Source organism: Abramis brama (assembly GCF_963993115.1).
Source record: "Abramis brama genome assembly, chromosome: 22".
Lineage (NCBI taxonomy): Eukaryota > Metazoa > Chordata > Actinopteri > Cypriniformes > Leuciscidae > Abramis > Abramis brama.
Window position 1 is genome coordinate 6452102 of NC_139984.1, and position 19496 is coordinate 6471597.

The window sequence follows — 19496 nt, forward strand, 5'->3', positions numbered from 1 at the left end:
TTTTTAAACAAATAACATTAAACTGATGATGTAACACTTTTAGGTAACTGGTGTTTGATGAATCACAAACCCTGTGTTTCTATAAGTGTAGTGACCTCTACAGGATACAGAAGGGACTGCTGTTTTTTTTATTAATGTGTGCCGAAAATCTCTGCCAGACTCGGTACATTATTGTATTAATCTCTCCCATAACTCATCCTTCACTTTAGAAGTTCACTTTTCAATTATTTCATTGATTTGCATTCTATATGGAAGCCAAAAGTATATGTATATGCTAAATATATAGGCCTAATATGTTTTATATGATGTTGTAAAAAATAAGCATCTTGGTCATTTTTGGTAAGTGCCAAGTGTATAAATGTTTCTGTGGGAGACATTTTGATATCTTTATACTGTGATACTGTAATGTGATACTGTCTACACTGAGCGTGGCGTGGATGGTGTGACAGGTGTGACCTTATATAGATCTTTAGTAAATATGCTAAGTTATCAAAAATATTTTTTTTTGCTTTGTCATTATGGGGTATGGAGTGAAGGCTGATGTGAAATTTTTAAAAAGCATTTTTGCACAATAATAAAAAATGAAAATGAAGCGGTCTGAATACTTTCTGAATGCACACAGTACTTCTTTTAGCAGTTTAAAACACAAATGTTTTCACAAGAATCACATTGTGTTTTATGTATAGGCCTACTTCCTAGTTATTGTCACTGATAACACTAGTGCACGGAAATGTCCTTGTATGGTTGGTTCATTAAAAGCAGTTTAGTGTTGCGTTTATATAAAGCACCTTGAATAAGCAGTTCTGCCAGAGTGTGTGTGACTGCACATTCAGAGGAGGAGTGTGTGTGTCTCCGCTGTCAGTAGCACTATATGAGGGAGCGCATGGGTTGGCACACTAGTCAAAGAGGAATACATCACAAGAACAACAGGTAAAGAGGGAAAAGTCAGACATCCAGAAGATCAGGTTAGTGCTTGTTTGCTTTTCTAAATAGTTACCCAAAGTAATGTAACATTGGTAACATCTGCAATGCTTTCGTCTCTTGTATATCATGTAAGAACCAGGTAAATAAAATAGGTAACACTTTATTTTATAGTGTCCTTGTTACACATTGCGTACATTTCCTATAAATTAAGCATAATTACATGTAACTAACCCTAAACCAAACCCTAATCATACCCTAACCCTATCGTAAGTACATAGTTCATTAATATTACTCAGTACTTAAATGTATAATTACATTGTGACAGGGACACAAAATAAAGTGTAACCAAAATACAAGAATGGCATTCATATTTTATATATCAAAAAAGAAAAATGTACCTGGGCTGTTTCATTATAAATCCATATGCTGTGTCATCTTTGCCAGAGTGAACTGATGCTTTAGTCATCGTCAGGCTTCTAGAACCGTCCTGAAGAGGAAGGCCCCTGTTTTCTTAATATGAATTTTAAAGTGTTGTAGGCCTACTGTAAAAATAACATTGTAAGAAACAATGAGATAATATTAACAAATGTCAACACTATTAGAAAATGAAACTAATTATGAGGTGCCGACTTTGTATGAATTTTTACAGGTCCACCCCACATATAAATGTATGAATGAGATTCATACAAATTAGCCACCAATCCACCAAAACATAATTACAAACTGCTATGAGAGAGTGTTGACAATGCAGAACTAATTCAATACCAGTTTTACTCTAATATTCAAAGACTTAATCAATCCAATACAAGTACGTACACATATCCTAATTAAATTCTTTAGTTTAAAAGTTTCAACTGGAACTGGAATTTTCCAGTTGAAGTGTAACATAAAGAAAATACAAGAATGTTAGAATTAAATTAAAATCAAATGGTTAATTTTGGTGTATAAGGTCTGATATGTTTTTTTGTTTTTTTTCCCTCCAGATTATTGTACAAATATCTTCCTGCTGAACAAACCTGGTGACCTTAAATGACTGTTGTTGTATACATGATGTTTTGGTTTTCACTAATCATCCAGCATGGATACACCTGCTAAAACCAGATTGTCCCATTGACAGAGGAACAGCCCATCTAAAACAAGTTTCGATCTACAGGTATTCACATGATTTGGATTTGAACAACAGAAAGTAAAAAGAAGTGATAGGCCTAGGCTACTGATGTTAGCAAAGTATTAATACCATTTATTATTATGAAAGATAATTTAAATATTTTCACTTAGGAAAATTACATAAACGCATGTCAGTGAAACTGTTTTTGATGGAGTGCGTCGAGAATCTGAGTGTTTCAGATAGCAGCTTGCTAACCAAACGGCTAACAATCCCACACTAACGTTACTATCATAATAATATTGCATTAAAATATCGTGTTTAGAAAACTGCAAGCATTACAATTCATACATTGACTCCATCTTTTAAGCTAGTTATAACCAAATAATAAGTTTTGGTAGTCTTCGAGTCTGCTAGCATGCTAATAGTCAGTCGGCTGCGCGACCGACTGCTATTGAGCTCTGAATGCGAAATTAAACTTACGGAAAAGCGCGGACGACCACAAACATATATAAAGAGATGAAATTCAGCATAAGATATTAAGAATCATAATTCAGCACTGCATAACTATATTGCATATTTTCAGTTTAGGCTCGTAGGAGACGTGTATCAACCAGGATGGCCGAGTGGTTAAGGCGTTGGACTTAAGATCCAATGGACATATGTCCGCGTGGGTTCGAACCCCACTCCTGGTAATGTCTTTTGATTCTTAAATTCATCGTATTAGAATCGAAAATAAATGTGCACAACTGCCGTACAGATCATGATAAATACTGAAAGAGAAACCTGCACGGAAATTTTTTATTACAAATAGATCGCACGCGGATCATGAAATGCAATGCTTCACGAATGTTGACCCTTCTCACTGGATAGAGGGATAGATGAGGAGATAGAGGGATAGATGAGGAGATAGAGGGATAGATGAGGAGAGGAAAGCCGGTCCATATGGACTTTAAGTCCATAAAGTGGGACGCGTGACAGATGAACAAATAAGCCAACAATCAAAATCGACTCGACATGATGTTGAATGGGTGGTCTGATACTGCCTCCTATTGGTAGGCTAATTTAAAACTTACTTCTGTTAAATAAATAAATAAAATAATAGGCTACAATATTGAATGACCTTCAAACAAGGCTAAAGTTCAGCTAAACTATATTTAAAAAATAAATAAAAAATACAAATACAAGTCAGGTGTAAATTTCAAGAATAAACACTTCCATAATGTTTATTTTAATGGATTTGCAAATTTTCAAAGTAAGTAAATATAGGCTATATTAATATGATAATATGTTGTGATAGACCATATTCACCACTCCATATAGCCTACAATAATACCATAGCCTATATAAAAAGTGGCCTCTGTTCTTGTTTTTATAAGAGGTCAATGGAGTGGAAAATATTTTGATTCAAAACCTCTGCCTTGGCCAGTAATTGTTTACATATTGCTTCTAAAATATATTGTTGTTCTTTTTTAACAGGTTGCTGCAGGCGTGGTTATATTTATATGGTGGTGTGTTTTTATATTCTTAATCTTATAAATCAGACTGCATTGTGTTTGTTTTGTGTGTATCATAAAATATAATGAAATAATAAAAAAATAACATGATCAAATAAAATATGCATGGTTATCATTTTTACAATTCCTTCAGTCTATTCCCCCTAATAGTGCAATCCTAGAATGTCCCCAGAACATATGCAAAACCAATCTGGGTTCATCTTCAAGCTCTATGTGGGTTCTGACACATTTCTTCATGTGCAGCATTACATTTTTCATAAATCTGAGCTACAGTAGCTCTTCTGTGTGATCAGACCAGACCGGCTAGCCTTCCCAGACAGCAACATAGTGTCGGCCCAGATCCGGCCCACATCTGGTACGCTAACCCTAACCCTAACCCTAACCCTAACCCTAACCCTAACCCTAACCATAAGCCTAACATTAAGCGCTATGCATTACATTAAAGTAGGCTACATTGAATTTATAAATACATTTTAGGCCTATAAAGTTTCTAAAAATATATTCATAGAATTTCTTAAACTGTAGAAAAAGTAGAAAGATGTATCCTGCGTTTAGTGCTGTAAACTGACGTGAATGACGAGCGCGTCCACACTATTCCACACGGGGACGCGCTCGTCATTCGACCCAGCACGCCTGGAGCTCGCGCGCCTCGTGACGTCACGTGTCCATCATTCCTGCTGTGCGCGTGGGCGGAGCTCGTGGAGTGGCTCGGGACGCGCTGCAACTCTCCTTTTGTTATTCATGAGGAAAGGAAACTTTGTGGCGGAGTGAAATACTCCCGGAGCGCCAAAACAATCGAGTTGGATAACTTGGATGTTTTCTGGATGGAGTTGTGAATCTCCCGTGAAAGATCTGGAGCATTAGACGAGTTGGCAGTGCGGAGCGCTGAACATGCCCTTATAACAGTCAATGATTCTTTATTTACTCAATGATATAAAGTCACTGTACTGCATTGAGAGAGATTCATCACGCAAAGGTGAGAGCCGCTGCTTTTAAAACCATGTTCGCAAAACTTTGAAATGTTTGTTGAATTATGAGCGTCTGAACACGGCTGACCAAATGACCTAAACAAGTTAAACTAAATAAATAAACACACAGATGAATGAAGGCTAAGCGTCTGTGAAATGTTGTAAGTGTCTCTTGAGTCTTATTTGCTCGTTTGGTATCTCTAATGGTCTGTCTGACCTACAGTTACTAGAAGTTAGTTAGAAGCACTGTTGAAGTTAAAGTTATATTTTGAGTTAGTGTTTGCTTGGTAGACTTGTTTGGGTTTAGTTAGGGTCACAGTTATGTACTGTAAAAAAAAATATATGATCGATATGTTGTGACAACATATGTTTTTACATTGTTTTAACTCATCAAAATAAGTTAAGTTTAAAAAGTTTCAACTTTTTATGTTATACAAGATTCAACTCATTTTTTAAAAGTCAGTTTAATGGAATTTAAGTTGAAATGACTTAAACATCCAAGTTGATTGTACTTAATCTAAGGCAGCAACTTAAAGTTAAAGTAAGATTTTAGTTAGTGTTAGGCTTGGCTAGAGTTAGTTGAGTTGATTAAAGTTGTGTAGGTTTAGTTTGGGCTCTTGTCAAGGTTAAGGTTGTTTGGGATTAGAGTCATTTATCCAAGTTAATGTCTTTTAGGGTCAGTGTTATGGTTTTTTGGGGGGTTTGTTTGATTTGTTATGGTCTGGTTCATGCAGGTACCAACTTGGCACATGCTTTTCCTCTAAAAATGGCATTTTTCTCTAGGTGTTGCCCTTTTAAAAAAATCCAGAGCACACATTATTCTAGCTATTGACTACTTCATCTAGTTTGTATAATCATGCATGCATGCACGTTCAAGGTTTTTGGCTATTTCAAGTCATAAACAGCCTTTAGGTGGGATGGAAGTTGAGAAAATGGGGGCACAAAGTTTTCTTTGCAGGAATCTAAAGATAGAGGTTTGCGTCATCCAGTATCGCTGCATGCCAACACATTTATGAAGCTGAAGCACAGCCTTTCTTGGACAAGACGTGCTGTAAATTGTCAGAGGGAGTTTTGTTTCTATCCTCTCTCCAGCGACTCTCGGCATTCCTGCTCATTACCTCATTACTGATGGGTGTCGTCATCACGTCCATCAGCTGCTCTGAGAGCTGTTTTCTGAGAGTCTGCTGGTGGAGGACCTGACCGGTTACCAGCGAGCGTGTTTGGAGGGAAGGAATGTAGGGGGAGCTACAGAATGAATGCGTGGTCACCTGTTTGGCTGGGTGACAGCTCCTGTTACAACTTGTCCTACACACACACACACAGACACAGACAGACAGGACCTGGTGTTCTCTGGTATGGGTGCTGAATGTGGTGATAACATCTCACTCCTGATTGTGCATCTGCCGGTTGGTGCCGTAGGGCCGGTGTTTTTACCTGCTCTGTTGATCTCACTGTAGATTTAGGTCAACCTTAGACACCACTAACTCTCTGCCATGACTTGCACTGCCCAGTGTGAGGACCAGAGGGTGTTTTAATCATCATTTACTTTTGAACTTTTGAAGTAATTAAATAATCATCGTATTCTGCAGTGTCGTAAATCGGTTTCAGTTGCATTATCTGAGGGTACGTTTACACGATAATGATGTACAAAAAACGGAAAAGGTTTTCCTTTGCGTTTTTCGCATACAGACGACACCGTAGTCAAAGCGATCCCCGTTTACACGGATTCATGAAAACAACTAAAAACGCTGTATTATTCATGCCAGGCCAGTAGGTGGCGATGTCACTGCACACCTATAGACTGATTATGTAATACGCATGTGCATGACGTCACCGTTTTCACAACTTTGTGTTTTTGTTGTTTACACGGAGGCGATAACGGTATAGTTTTCAAAAATGTGCACTTTGAAACCTGTTTTCAGGTTCTCAAAACGCTGCTGTCGTGTAAATGAACGTTTTCATGGAAGTTGCAAGTTCACACAATTACAAGTTGGACTTTTCTCACTTGACTTTTTTTCCCAAGTATTTAAAAAATCAATTGAATCAATTTAAAATAAAAAAACCTTTTTTTTTTCTTTTTTTTTTGTAAGGTAAAAAATAGAATCAAATCAAAACTTATAGTAATTAAAATAAATGTGAATTAAAATCTGAACCTAAGTAGAGTCAGTATTGGAATCCAAATTAAAATAAGAAATGGAATTAGTAAGAATTAGAATAATTATAAACACAAAACAATTATTATTAGAATTTTGATGCGGTGTAAGAATAACAATTCAATTCAGAATTTTAGTTGGCATCATAATTAGCATGAGGAAAATATAAGAAGAATTTAAATTGTCAGAATTAGAATGAAAAATAGAATTGGTGAGGATCAGGATTTGAATCACTAAGAATTCAAATCAAAACCAGGAATTCAAGTTTGAATGAGGTATAGAATCTGAATCCATATAAGAATTATAATTCAAATCAAAATTTAAGTTGGCATAAGTATTAGAATCAGAAAGTTATAATCAATTTAAATGATATTAGAAACCAAATATGAATTAGAATGAGGTATAGAATTGTCGAGAGTCAGAATTTGAATCAGTATAACAATTACAATTCGATTCAGAATGAGGTGTTGATGTAAAGAATCAAAGTGAGAGCTCGAAGTAGTTCACACTTGCACAAGAAAACAGGTTTTCATCAATGAGATCATGCTTGTTTTGGGGACTGCATTGGTAATGCCGTAGAACTGCTCAACACACAGCTCATGCTGGCTCACTCCACACCGATCCACATTCACTCAAAGCCATGACATCCCTGCAGCTCTCGGAGCGGTTTGGAGGAGTGCTGAACAGTCTATGTTCGCTCCTCTTCCCACTTTCTGAAAGACCTAGAAGCGTTCGTACGCCCGTGTTGAAACCGTTTCACTTGATTGGGAAAGAGACGGCATGGCCTCTCCCTGCTCTGGTCTCTCCAGCTCCCCCACAGAGCTTTGCACTCGTTCAGAAAAGTAAGGTCACATGGTTACCCCCCCTCCTGTGGTCTGTGTAAACATTTCAAAGAGCATTATGCAGTATGTAAGCCTGTATTGCACAGTATGTGGATATCCTGTATTCATGGAATGGCCAACTACTACATTTGCTGATGAATCCCACAACGGAGTCTTAAATAAATTTAAAGTCCCCCTGTGGTGAAAGTCAAGCTTTTAATGTTGTTTATATGTCTATGTGTTTTTTTAAAATATGCTTTAAGACAAACCATGTGCAAATTCATAAGTCTCAATCGCTGGTGTTTCTGACGTCACAAACTACCTTGTAACCAATCAGATCAACGTGTGATCGTCAACGAGTGGATCTCTGAGCTGAGTGAGTGAGTGGAGGCGGGGCTCATTTGCATATTCATAGAACCGCGTATACTAAATGAGACAAGGGTATAGAGTTACATTCAAGATATTTTAAGGCATGAAGATTTTTTTTTTTAAAGAATAGAAGAAAAGAAGAAAAAAAATTAATAATAAATTAATTTTTAAGAATAAAAAAGATTTTTTTTTAAGGGATAAAATGATTGACTACAGGGGGACTTTAAGATATTTTTCACAAAATTGCTTGGAAACCAACTGGACAAGTTTTTCCCCCTCTGAGATAATGACTACCTTCTGAATTAAAGATGTAATTTAATGAGGTCACGTGACCACAATATACTAGTATTGGATTTCAAAGGGTTCTCCACAGCGCACTGCCTTGAGCTCGGGCTGATCCCCATATCCCGCTCTGTTGCAGGGATTGTCAGTGGGCTGTACATGTAAAGGACAGCCGGACTTCTTCTCGAGCGTGTCAGACGTACCCGTGACTCCTGAGAAGGAAGATGGCTAGCGTGGGCACGCTGTCAGAGGCCTCGGAGGGCGGAGACAACAACCAATTCACCGACATCATCAAATGGAGATCAGGTGAGACTGAGATTACCTGCAGAGCAATGTGTTGTTGAACTGCCTTTTCACTATTTCTAGGTAGGTAGTACAGCATGGCCAGTAGGGGTGTAACGGGGGACAGAAGTCACGGTTCGGTATTTTGGGGACTGTTTTCATCATCTGACTGTATGCACCGAACCGTGACGTCTGTACCCTGACAGTTCAGGACTAAAACATGTACCATCACACCCCTAACGGCCAGTTATTTGTCTGATTCTGAATTTGACATTTAACTTTTTTTTAAATGTTTGCCTTTTTAGCTTTTTTTGTTTTGTTGGAAAACTCAACCCACCAAGGAATAAACATCGAACTGACTTGAGCAAAATAATGACACTTTTGCCTTGAAATTCATAATTGATGAACTTTACAACATTTAAGTCAGCATGAAACAGAAGTTGCGATAGCCTTTTCGCCCCTATTGTGACGTATATCTGAGTGAAACGGCTTCTGGAACAAGAACAAATGTAGGGCGGGACTTGATTTTGTCCACAGGGAATTGACTGAATGGTTGTGGTTTGCTATTGGTGGATCTCATGTGAGTGACAGGTTATAGTCCCGCCCTCTCGCCAGTAAACGCATCATCAGAGAAGAGAAGAGAAGAGATGAGCTGCAAGAGGGAGGGGAAGTTACTTTGATTAAAGATTACGGTGCACATGTATTCCACAAAAAACAAGAATTGTGAATTTTGATTTAAGGCCGACTTTAAAGGCCCAGGACGTCTGTGTTTTGCTTTGCAGGATATGTGTTAACGGTTACAGACTGTGGTTGCAACCCCCCCCCCCCCTCTCTCTCGATCTCTCACTCACTCTCTCTCTCTCTCTCTCACTCACTCTCTTTCTCTCTCTCTCTCTCTCTCTCTCTCTCTCTCTCTCTCTCTCTGGGAATGTTGGAATTTCACTGTGGCAGTGGATTTACAGCGCTTGTCTTTCCAGACCACAATGCCTTTCTTTCTGTAAGGATTCTGGTCTCCTAGTAACGGGCAAAAGTTATGTTTTCTTGGGTTGGAGCGGCCAGGGAAAATGTTGTAGAGGGAGAGATAGTCACGTGTTTTTTTTTTTTTGTTTTTTTTTGCCAGCTAAAGTAAGGCCTTGTTTTGTTTGGTTTGATTTGGAATATTAATTGAATCATGTGATTTTTGTCGTGAGGAGACTTTTAATAAAATCCCTCAGGTCAGTTTGAACCGTGAAACTCTTATGTTTAAGTTTTCTTTGGAGGAATAATGATTAACTATAGTTCAGTGAACTGTGAGGTTGTCACAACTGAAGTATGGTCAGTAATGAGTAAAGTGAACGTGTGTCTGAAGGAAAGGATCTTATGTGTGATAAACTGTGTTGTTACAGATATTGTTGCTATGAGAACAGGTGATTTCCAGCGACGTGAGCGACAGCAATCATTAACACTGTGATGAAGGTGTGTCCGGTGATGAATTTAACATTATGCAGATTTTTTTTTTTGATGGCCATTTTTTTTTTGAAGCGTTCAGTCTTTACACTTGCCGATTCCTCCGTGTAAATAGCGAATCCGCCACTGGCTTTTTAAGGGAATGGGAGATTACACGTTACGCCCAAAACACACCCATTACTCATTAAGAGAATAGGGACAACCCTTTTAGACCATGCGCCGGGTGCGCAACGACCATTTCTCCTGTCGTTTAACTAGCAAAAGTGGATTCGGTGCACTTGTGCCATGCACTTTAGTTTAGACCATGAGCTTAGATCCTTAAAATAGGGCCCATAGAGTTTACTATGCAGTCACTGGGCCTGATGCTTTCCTACCTCTTTATTAGGGATCAGTTTACACACACACACACACACACACACACACACACACACACACACTCACACACACACACACACACACACACACACACACACACGAGAGAACAGGAAGTCCTTGTAAAACTACATCCTGTGAAATTGCACTCATGGAAAAGCCAAAACAAGAAACCAAGCTGATTTCTGAGGAACAAAGAAATCATCAACTTAATTAATGGAGCTTTTCCTCTGTTATGAAACAGAGGTCAGTGTCCTGTAGTAACTGTAACCCTGAGACTCCTCTGAAAACCAGAAAAACTGTACAACAGCTTGTCAACTTTGCTAAAATGTGCCCATTAGCAGGGTAACATGTACCCTTAAGGTACTACTATGAACCTTTTAGGGGTAGATGAGGTACAAAGTTGTCCTTTTAAGGGTACTACCCCAGTGACAAGCCTTAAAAGTAAAAGTACATTTTTGCACATTTTGTATGAGTGTTTATTAGAGCACTGCTGCATTTTGATTTGACCAGCATTGTTCATTCTGTAGCTATTAACAGCTTGTGTGATGATGTTTAATGTGTGTGTGTTGGATTCAGGGTTTTCCGGAAAGGTTTCTAGGTCAATGCCACTGTTGTGGGTAAGATTTTAGTTTAATTATCAACTAGTCACTGATGACTGTCAAGTGACCGACACAAAAGGGAAGTGCTTTCTCAGTCTGGAAAGCTGATAGACTATATGCAACTTCCTTCGTCAGATTGCACAGGTTTTACCAGTCTGCCTGGAAACCCAGTCATTTTTACAACAAGCCACGTTGAACTAACTAATCAACTAATCACTGGTTTTTGACTAGGCTTGTGGTGTCAGGAAAAATCCTTTCCTTACAGGAAAACTCTTATTAATTCAATTCAATTCAAATTTATTTGTATAGCGCTTTTCACAATACATATTGTTTCAAAGCAGCTTTACAGAAAGTGCATTTCAGAAATGTACATAGAAAAATACAGTTAGTTAATCATGCATTAATTTAGGGCATAAACATATCGCCAGCGTCGAGTCGTCTCTTCACAGGCGTCGAGTCGTCTCTGCACGGGTGTGGGGGCATCTGTAGTTTCCATGGGAGGCTGGATACAAACTGGAGCTGACAATCTGTATTTACCTCGGGACTAGCGTCCCGAGATAACAGCAGAAAAGCAGATGGGAAATAATTAGCGTAGCTGCTGATCATAACAATAATGCATTCAATCTGATTCAACTGTAGTATAAAAGGTAAGTATTATGTGAATGCTTGGCTAAAGAAATGCGTCTTTAATCTAGTTTTAAACTGGGACAGCGAGTCTGAGCCTCGAACAATATCAGGAAGGCCATTCCACAGTTTAGGAGCGCGATGGATTATAGGGCGATAGAAGTTCCGTTAAATACCCAGGAGCTAAACCATTTAGTGCTTTATAGGTCATTAGTAATACTTTGTAATTGATACGGAACTTTATAGGTAACCAATGTAGAGATGATAGAATCGGTGTTATATGATCATATTTTCTTGACCTAGTAAGAACTCTAGCAGCTGCATTTTGGACTAACTGTAGCTTGTTTATTGAGGATGAAGGACAACCAGCTAATAAAGCATTACAGTAATCTAGTCTCGAGGTCATGAATGCATGAACTAACTTTTCTGCATCAGAAACAGATAGCATATTACGTAGCTTAGCAATGTTTCTAAGGTGGAAAAAGGCTGTTCTTGTAACATATGAAATATGATTTTCGAAAGACAAGTTGCGGTCTAATATAACACCCAGGTCTTTTACTGTAGTGGATAAAGTAACAGGACATCCTTCTAAAGTAAAGTTGTATTGTAAGAGGTTTTGTGGCCAGTTTTTTTGACCAATAAGTAATACCTCCGTTTTATCTGAATTTAATAGCAGAAAATGACACGTCATCCAGTATTTTATATCTTTAACACACTCTGTCAATTTAGATAATTTATTGTTTTCATCTGGTCGTGATGAAATATATAATTTGTTATATATAAGTACCAATTAGTACCTTATATTAGTACCTTATTAGTACCAATCAAATCAATATCAGTGAGCAGATCTGTATTTCCTCTTGGTTTCCACTTGTTTTTCAGTTATGATGCAAAATAAGTAGTGCTTATTACTTTTGGACAAACAGAAATTCTGATCAAAAGGTTTACAAACATTTTCTCCCATATTTTTCAGGTGTTTTTCCTGTAGCAATCGTTGTATAACAACACTGATTTTCAGTTATGGGTCTAATATTTTGGGATAATCTGTTTCTAATAAATCAACCTAAATGTCTCATAAAAACAGAACAAACTATTAGAGATGCATCAGTTGACTGAATTTTTGTTTTGTTTTTGTGGCTGATCTCTATTCTGGTCTTGCACACAAACTGCATTGCAATAATTATTTCCCAATTATTAATGTAATTTGTGCGAAAATATTACAAAGTCTGTAAACAGGACATTAACACAGGCCAGAGACGGGACATGCTGAAGAGAGAACACTATATTCCCATCGCAAAATAAAATGTTTTTTTAAAAAATTAATTATCTCACAATTCTGACTTTTTCCTCAGTTTATATCTCACAATTATGAGAAAAAAGGCAGAATTGTGCGATTAAAAAGTTGCAATTATCTTATCTTATATATATATTAATTCTATGGCCGAAACAAGCTTTCTTAGAACACTGTTCGCCATGCTCGAAATATAGGAAGAAAAATATAAATACTGAATTTGCGTTCATATGAATGTATCTCTGAAGGGAACTGACTGTCTTTAGAAAAGTTCGATGGCATTTTCTTTTCCTCATACCTCAGTATAAAGTAGTGTTTACGCTTTGTGTGCAGCGGTACCCAAACCTCTGATGTTTCATAAGCGCCACCTACTGGCAGAGAGCGAATTTGCATTTTTATTCAGTCAATCTGCTGTTTTGGTTTTGTGCAGGTGTTTTATGCAGCATAATTTCACAAAGACCATTCGGGTTTTTCTGTAAATCTTGAAATTAAAAAATCTATTTTGAATAAAAAACAACTGTTCATGCTACATGTGAGTAGCATCCTTGTTTGGATCATGATTAAATTCAGTGGTTGCCTCTAATTTCTAACGGCTACAGATATTTTTTGTTTTAGGCCAGTTTGCCTGTTATAGAGCAAATAAACAACAAATAAACGTGCTTAAAGGGACGGTTCGGAGTAAAATCAACCTAGGGTCCTTTGCACCATGACCTCGAGCCAAACATGTTGAAAACTGATACATTTTCAGGAAAATAAAGTTCAAAATATATTTTTTTTGTGACATTATAAATGTCTTTACTGCCATTTTTTATCAATTTATTGGATCCTTGCTGAATAAAAGTATGAATTTCTTTCAAAAAGGAATGCTAGTGTAGATAGTTGTTTTCCCTATGCATGCTGGGTAATGTAGTCCTGGTGTGGGCACATTCTCTCTACTCTAATTTGTCTGGACTAATTTGTTCTCTGCACAGGTTGGAAGCTCTGCCAGCTCACACAGGGGCTACACACACACACACACACACTCTGAAGCTCTCCTCTGTTTAACACGTCTTTTCTTCCACGTCTCTGTGTCTCTCATTCATCTATGTCCCCCCGTCCAAATATACTCACATTCTTGCTCTCTCTCTCTCTCACACACACACACACACACACACACACACACACACTGTGTGACTGTATTGTAAAGCGAGGCGAGACGGTTCCTTTACTGCAGCCAAGTGTTATATAAGCAGCGCTCATGGCCAGATCTGTCTGTCAGCTCCACTGCCTTTACTAGACCCGGACCGTCTGGATGGTCTGGTCCGGTTTGCAGATTATTCTGCCCAAAAACTGCTGAGACCGTCTGAGTGACATATAAGGCTTCCAACCACAGTTGTATTTGTTTTTACATCCTGGATTCCTCTGATTTACATATCTTGAAGGAAATACCGGTGCCTGCAGGGCAGCAAAAGAATATGGGTGAAGGTTTAGGGAAGTTTGTGTTTTAGGTTGTGGTTGTGTGTAAAGGAAATGCAGCATCTTTTCTGCCATTTCTGTTGCTGTGACAACTACCACACCAAACTGGTTTGTCCGTCAGACATTTGTATTTATTAACTTAGAAACTTAGTATGCAACTAAATGCAAAGAAAAAATCAGAAGAATTCAGATAGGATGTATTGCATGACAGTTATGATGTCATCATCGCTGTCAATTTTGATGCTAAACATTCGATTAATGTAAATCATAAAAAAAAAAATATATATCCATTTAATAATCACTCCAATTCAATGATAATAGTGAAGTTCACACCACAACTATAACAACAACAACACAATCACTGAAATCACTTTATGAATTTTTTTCCAGCGGATGAATGTTGACAGCCAATCAGAATCCAGTCGACGAGCTCAAGCATTTAAAGCTGCATGACATCAGCGCATCCTTATAATAATCAGAACAAAATTGTCCATAGGTGTGGATGCTAATATAGATCTCATTATAGATCTCATTATAGCACTGATTCTTGAGAGTCGGGACAAAACACGTTTTAAAAAACTTTTTAAAAAAATACACACTATATCAATTAGAGATATATGTTTCTGCAGAGAAAGGTCTTAGCTATTTAACCATGTAAAGGAACAGGTTCTAAATAAAAACACATTTTTAACAAATAAACATGTTTCCCTTCAGAACTGGATTTGTCAACTCCGTCAGACACACTAAAAAGTATACAATTTTAATTCTTCAAATCCAACAAGAATCTAAAGTTCTGAAGTATATTGTAATAGTGTTTAGCTACTCTGATATGTAAAAAAATTACAATATATAAACTTAAGTTGTGATGTCACACTATTCTGAAAACTCAGATTTCTAAATATTTGCATTTTCAAACTTTGATTTTAATTTCAATATTGTAAAAACAAATTCCTTAAATAAATAAAACATAAGAGGATGTAGATCAGATGGTCCTTTATTACAAAAACAACATAAACTGAAGGAAGAATTTTTTTTTTTCCAAAAAAATAACAAAAACATTCATACATCCAACGCTGTTGACGAAGATCTGACGGTGTTGACGGAAAAACTGACGGTGTTGACAAAAAATGTTTTAATGTTTTACCTCAGATTTGTGAAGTGTTCACCTGTTTGTCATGATATGTTCTGACAATAAAGAGTAGTTTAAAACCACAAGGAGAAAAAATTAAAGAAATAAAGATTTGACATTTATCGTGATAATTATCGATATCGACGGATATATTTTTAAATATATCGGAAGATAAATAGTTCTGAAAGTGATTCCAACAATATTGTTCCTCTGTGTGAGTTTCACAGAATTAGAGCGATTATTGAAACTTTATTGTTATACTTATCGTTATCGTTCTTGATGATGGAGCTTCAATCTTAAATTTCATAGTATAAATAATAAATAAATAAAATAAAACATAAAATAGATAGCATAGCAATACTCATTTAATATTAAACCAGGGCTGCCTTGCAAGTGCTGGAAATACATTTCAACTCAATACCACTAACTTTTTAATAAAACCCTGTACAACTAGACTAAAGCCACCGAAACTAGCCAATCAAATCACAGCTTGCCAGTTTTTGGGAATCGTTCACATTTTGGGCCCTATTTTAACGATCTGAAATGCAAGTGTCAAAGCGCAAAGCGCGAGTAACTTTGTGGGCGGGTCTTGGCGCTGTTGCTATTTTCCCGGCAGGATAAATTACTCTTGCGCCCGGCGCAAATCTAAAATGGGTTGGTCTGAAGTAGCTTCATTATTCATAGGTGTGGTTTGGGCGTAACGTGAAATAAACCAATCAGAGCATCATCTCACATTCCCTTTAAGAGCAGACGCGCTTGTTCCATGGCGTATTGCTATTATAAAGGCGGATTTGCCAGGCGCGCGCCAGGAGCGGTTCACAGCCGAGGAGAGCAACGTTCTCGTCACGGCCGTAAAAGAGAGAGAAGTGACATTGGGGATGGAGAAACCCACCCAAATTAACTTCGGTTAAACAGGTATATAATAATGTGGGTAAATGTGTAAGCTAGATGTATGCTTTTATAATAAATTATCTATCTATCTATCTATCTATCTATCTATCTATCTATCTATCTATCTATCTATCTATCTATCTATCGTTTGTAATAATATGATTTGCAAAAATGAAAACTGCTGCTTCTGTGTAGATTAGAGAATCAACGTGTATGCGCGTTGTGCACGCTATACATTATGGTCAAGCATGCGCCCTTAAAATAGCATAATGAACAACGCGCAATCAAATCTGTTGTCAAATCAGTGTATCCTTTCATATCAAACATCTTGCGTATTACTCCGTGAAAGTGTGGAAGTGAGACTAGTGTTGGATGTCTAGCGAAGGAGAGTCATTGCGACTTCATATCTCACACTGTGAGTTTACAGTTCTCAATGCAACTTTATATCTCAAACTATCTCCATATCTTCCATCTGACTTGAGTTTTTTTGCCGAGCATGCTGGGTAAAGGGCAAGATTGACCCAGTAGATCGTGCTTTTGACACCCTGCCGAGAGTTCGGTGACCTTATTACCTGAGATTGTTCTTGTGAAACGGACACCATGTGTTTGTGTGTCACCTGAAACCTTCAACCGTGGAAAACCATGGAAGCAAATAAAGGAAATTCACCCAAGGCGATCTCATTACACACACACACACACACACACACACACACACACACACACACACACACACACACACACACACACACACACACACACACACACACACACACACACACACACACACACACATTATTATTGAATGGGAAACAGTAGTAATAGAAGAAGGAAGCACGGCCTATTGTTTTGGGCCTCATTAAACTCCATCTTGAGTGTGTGTGTGTGTGTGTGTGTCCACGCTAAACGTCACCGTGTGAAAAATGTAGACCTGATTTACACCCTCAGAGTGAATTGTGTTATTCATCTGACACTGAGAGGGAAGCAGCTATTCAGTGGCCACTTCATTTTGAAATAAATATTATTATAAAATGGATGGTCCTTGATGCTGATGCTTTAATATTTAGCTATGTTTTATTTATTTACCATAAAGTATGGTTATGACCGCTTCACCGAACAGATCTGTGTATCGCTGCACAACACCCGTAGCAACATAAACAATCAATATACTGTCAAAATTGTGACATCTCTCCATCATTTTCTGTAAACATCTAGTGCATGTAGATGCCTGGAAGTGTGTGTTTATGCCTATAGTGGTTGAGTGTTGGGAAAGAGAGTTGAACACTTCTCCATATTGCTCCATCTTCTCCAGATGTTTATTATTTTCACCGAACATTCGTCTTGGTGTGAACAGGCCTTGAAGTTACTTGGGTTTAGGATTTGGTCAAACCACTGCCTTATGTATGAGCGGTTGTAATGATGTTTGACTTGGTAAACAGCACTAAGAAGAGCACAAGCAGTGAAGAAAGGAAGGAAGGAAGGGTAGCAGAAATGGAGAGAAATAAAACTTTCCTGCGTTCTCTCATGGTAACTGATGTCACCACCCGTGTGTGTGAGAATATCTCAGGAGGGTGTGGTGAGCTGAGAAAGGGAAAGTCTATATTCATATACTCAGAGCTGTCATTATGGAGAGATTGTGTGTGTGTGTGTGTGTGTGTGTGTGTGTGTGTGTGTGTGTACCTACTTAACCATATTTTGAGACACATCTGTACCCAGAAGTGAGCTAAACCTGACAACCTCCTTTTGGAGACATCCTCATTTGTATAACAGTATAACAATATATAAATAAAGTTTTGAAACGTGTGTGTGTGTGTGTGTGTGTGTGTGTGTGTGTGTGTGATTTCACATCCACTGAACGGCTACAGGTTGGGGTATGTGGAATGATTCACTGCGGTTTTCCAATGACTGTTCCACCAACACACATAACTCATTACACACTGTCATTCTCTCTCTCTCTACACACACACACACACACACACACGCGCGCGCGGTTCATTTGTTCTAAAGGCCAGTGAACTTGGTAGAGAACACTTCAGATTTGATTGAACTTCTGCTTTGGATAATATAAACTCTCTCTCTCTCTCTCTCTCTCTCTCTCTCTCTCTCTCTCTCTCTCTCTCTCTCTCTCTCTCTCTCTGTGTGTGTGTACTGGTTTGAACTACATTATGAGCAGGTCTTGAAATTAAAATTTGCACCCTGTTGACTTCAATGGGGCAAGTTTTAAACCTGCTTTTAGCCTCTTAACATCCTTGATGTGTCATTACAAGTGCACAGCCAATGTGAGTGATTCCTTCAGAGTGAACACGGGTGAATCTGACTGCAATAGATGTGAAAGATATGAATAAATATGATGTTATTTAAGCCAGCGCAAATACCTGTATTTACATCCTGTTTTCGGTTGAAGTCCACAGTAGTCGATTGTCGAGTTCACGCGCGTGATCTTAGGTAACTAAACCTATGCGCGTGAACTCGACAATCGACTACTGTGGACTTCGACCGAAAACAGGATGTAAATGCAATAAAAAGAACTCAATTTAGTACTGAACGACGGCTCACTTTGGGTGTGAGCACAAAATGTGCGGGAATGAGTAAATTATGCGCAATACACGCAATCCCACGCCTAAATTCAAGCCCAGTAACAGTAACACTATTCATCTGGATCAAATGAAACGAGTGAGTGAGTGGAGGCGGGTTTGTGTGTCACTCGCTATAGGAGAGAACAGAGAGAGAGAAAGAGCAGATGGTGTTGTGTGTCTATTCTGTGGAAAATGAGTGTTAGAAGCGTTTCAGATATTTCAGTATCGATATGTATAGAAAAAGCTATATTTTTGACAACACTAGATTGCACTTAGTTTATTATTTCAGATGCCTTATTAAAAGACTACAATTGAAAAATGTATATTATATATAAAATTAAACCCACCAAAGTGTCTATTAGGAATGACTGTGTTACACAACACTGCTGAAACACACCCGGCGTGTGTGAATGTCAAGCCCTGATTGTGAAGACCCAAAGTCTTTATATTGTAGTGTGTTTTCAGCTTTCAGGCCACGCCCCCTACATTATGAGGACATGCAGATGATTTATGAAATATTATGAACTATTAATTACATTACCATTAATAAGTTTAATTACTTAAATTATTATACTACTACATCTATTATATATTTGAATTATTCAAAAATAATTAAATGTAACATCTAAGTAAGTTGAAAGAACAGTTCTCAGTTTAATGTTGTTCCAAACCTGTATGACTCTTAATGGTTC

General features: G+C 37.7%; 1 protein-coding gene across 6 annotated transcripts in view; it reads left to right on the plus strand.

Annotated features, from left to right (window-relative positions):
• Positions 1-4225: 4225 nt before the first annotated feature.
• utrn (utrophin) overlaps positions 4226-19496 on the plus strand; it is a gene marked incomplete at its 3' end in the record, with an annotated part of 239702 nt that continues 224431 nt past the window's right edge. For all 6 annotated transcript variants that reach the window (XM_084099868.1, XM_084099871.1, XM_084099870.1 and 3 more), the window contains exons 1-2: positions 4226-4522; positions 8279-8445. In XM_084099868.1, coding sequence (XP_083955994.1) covers positions 8364-8445 — 82 coding nt within the window. In that variant the 5' untranslated portion in view covers positions 4226-4522; positions 8279-8363. The remainder of the gene's footprint in view (positions 4523-8278; positions 8446-19496) is intronic.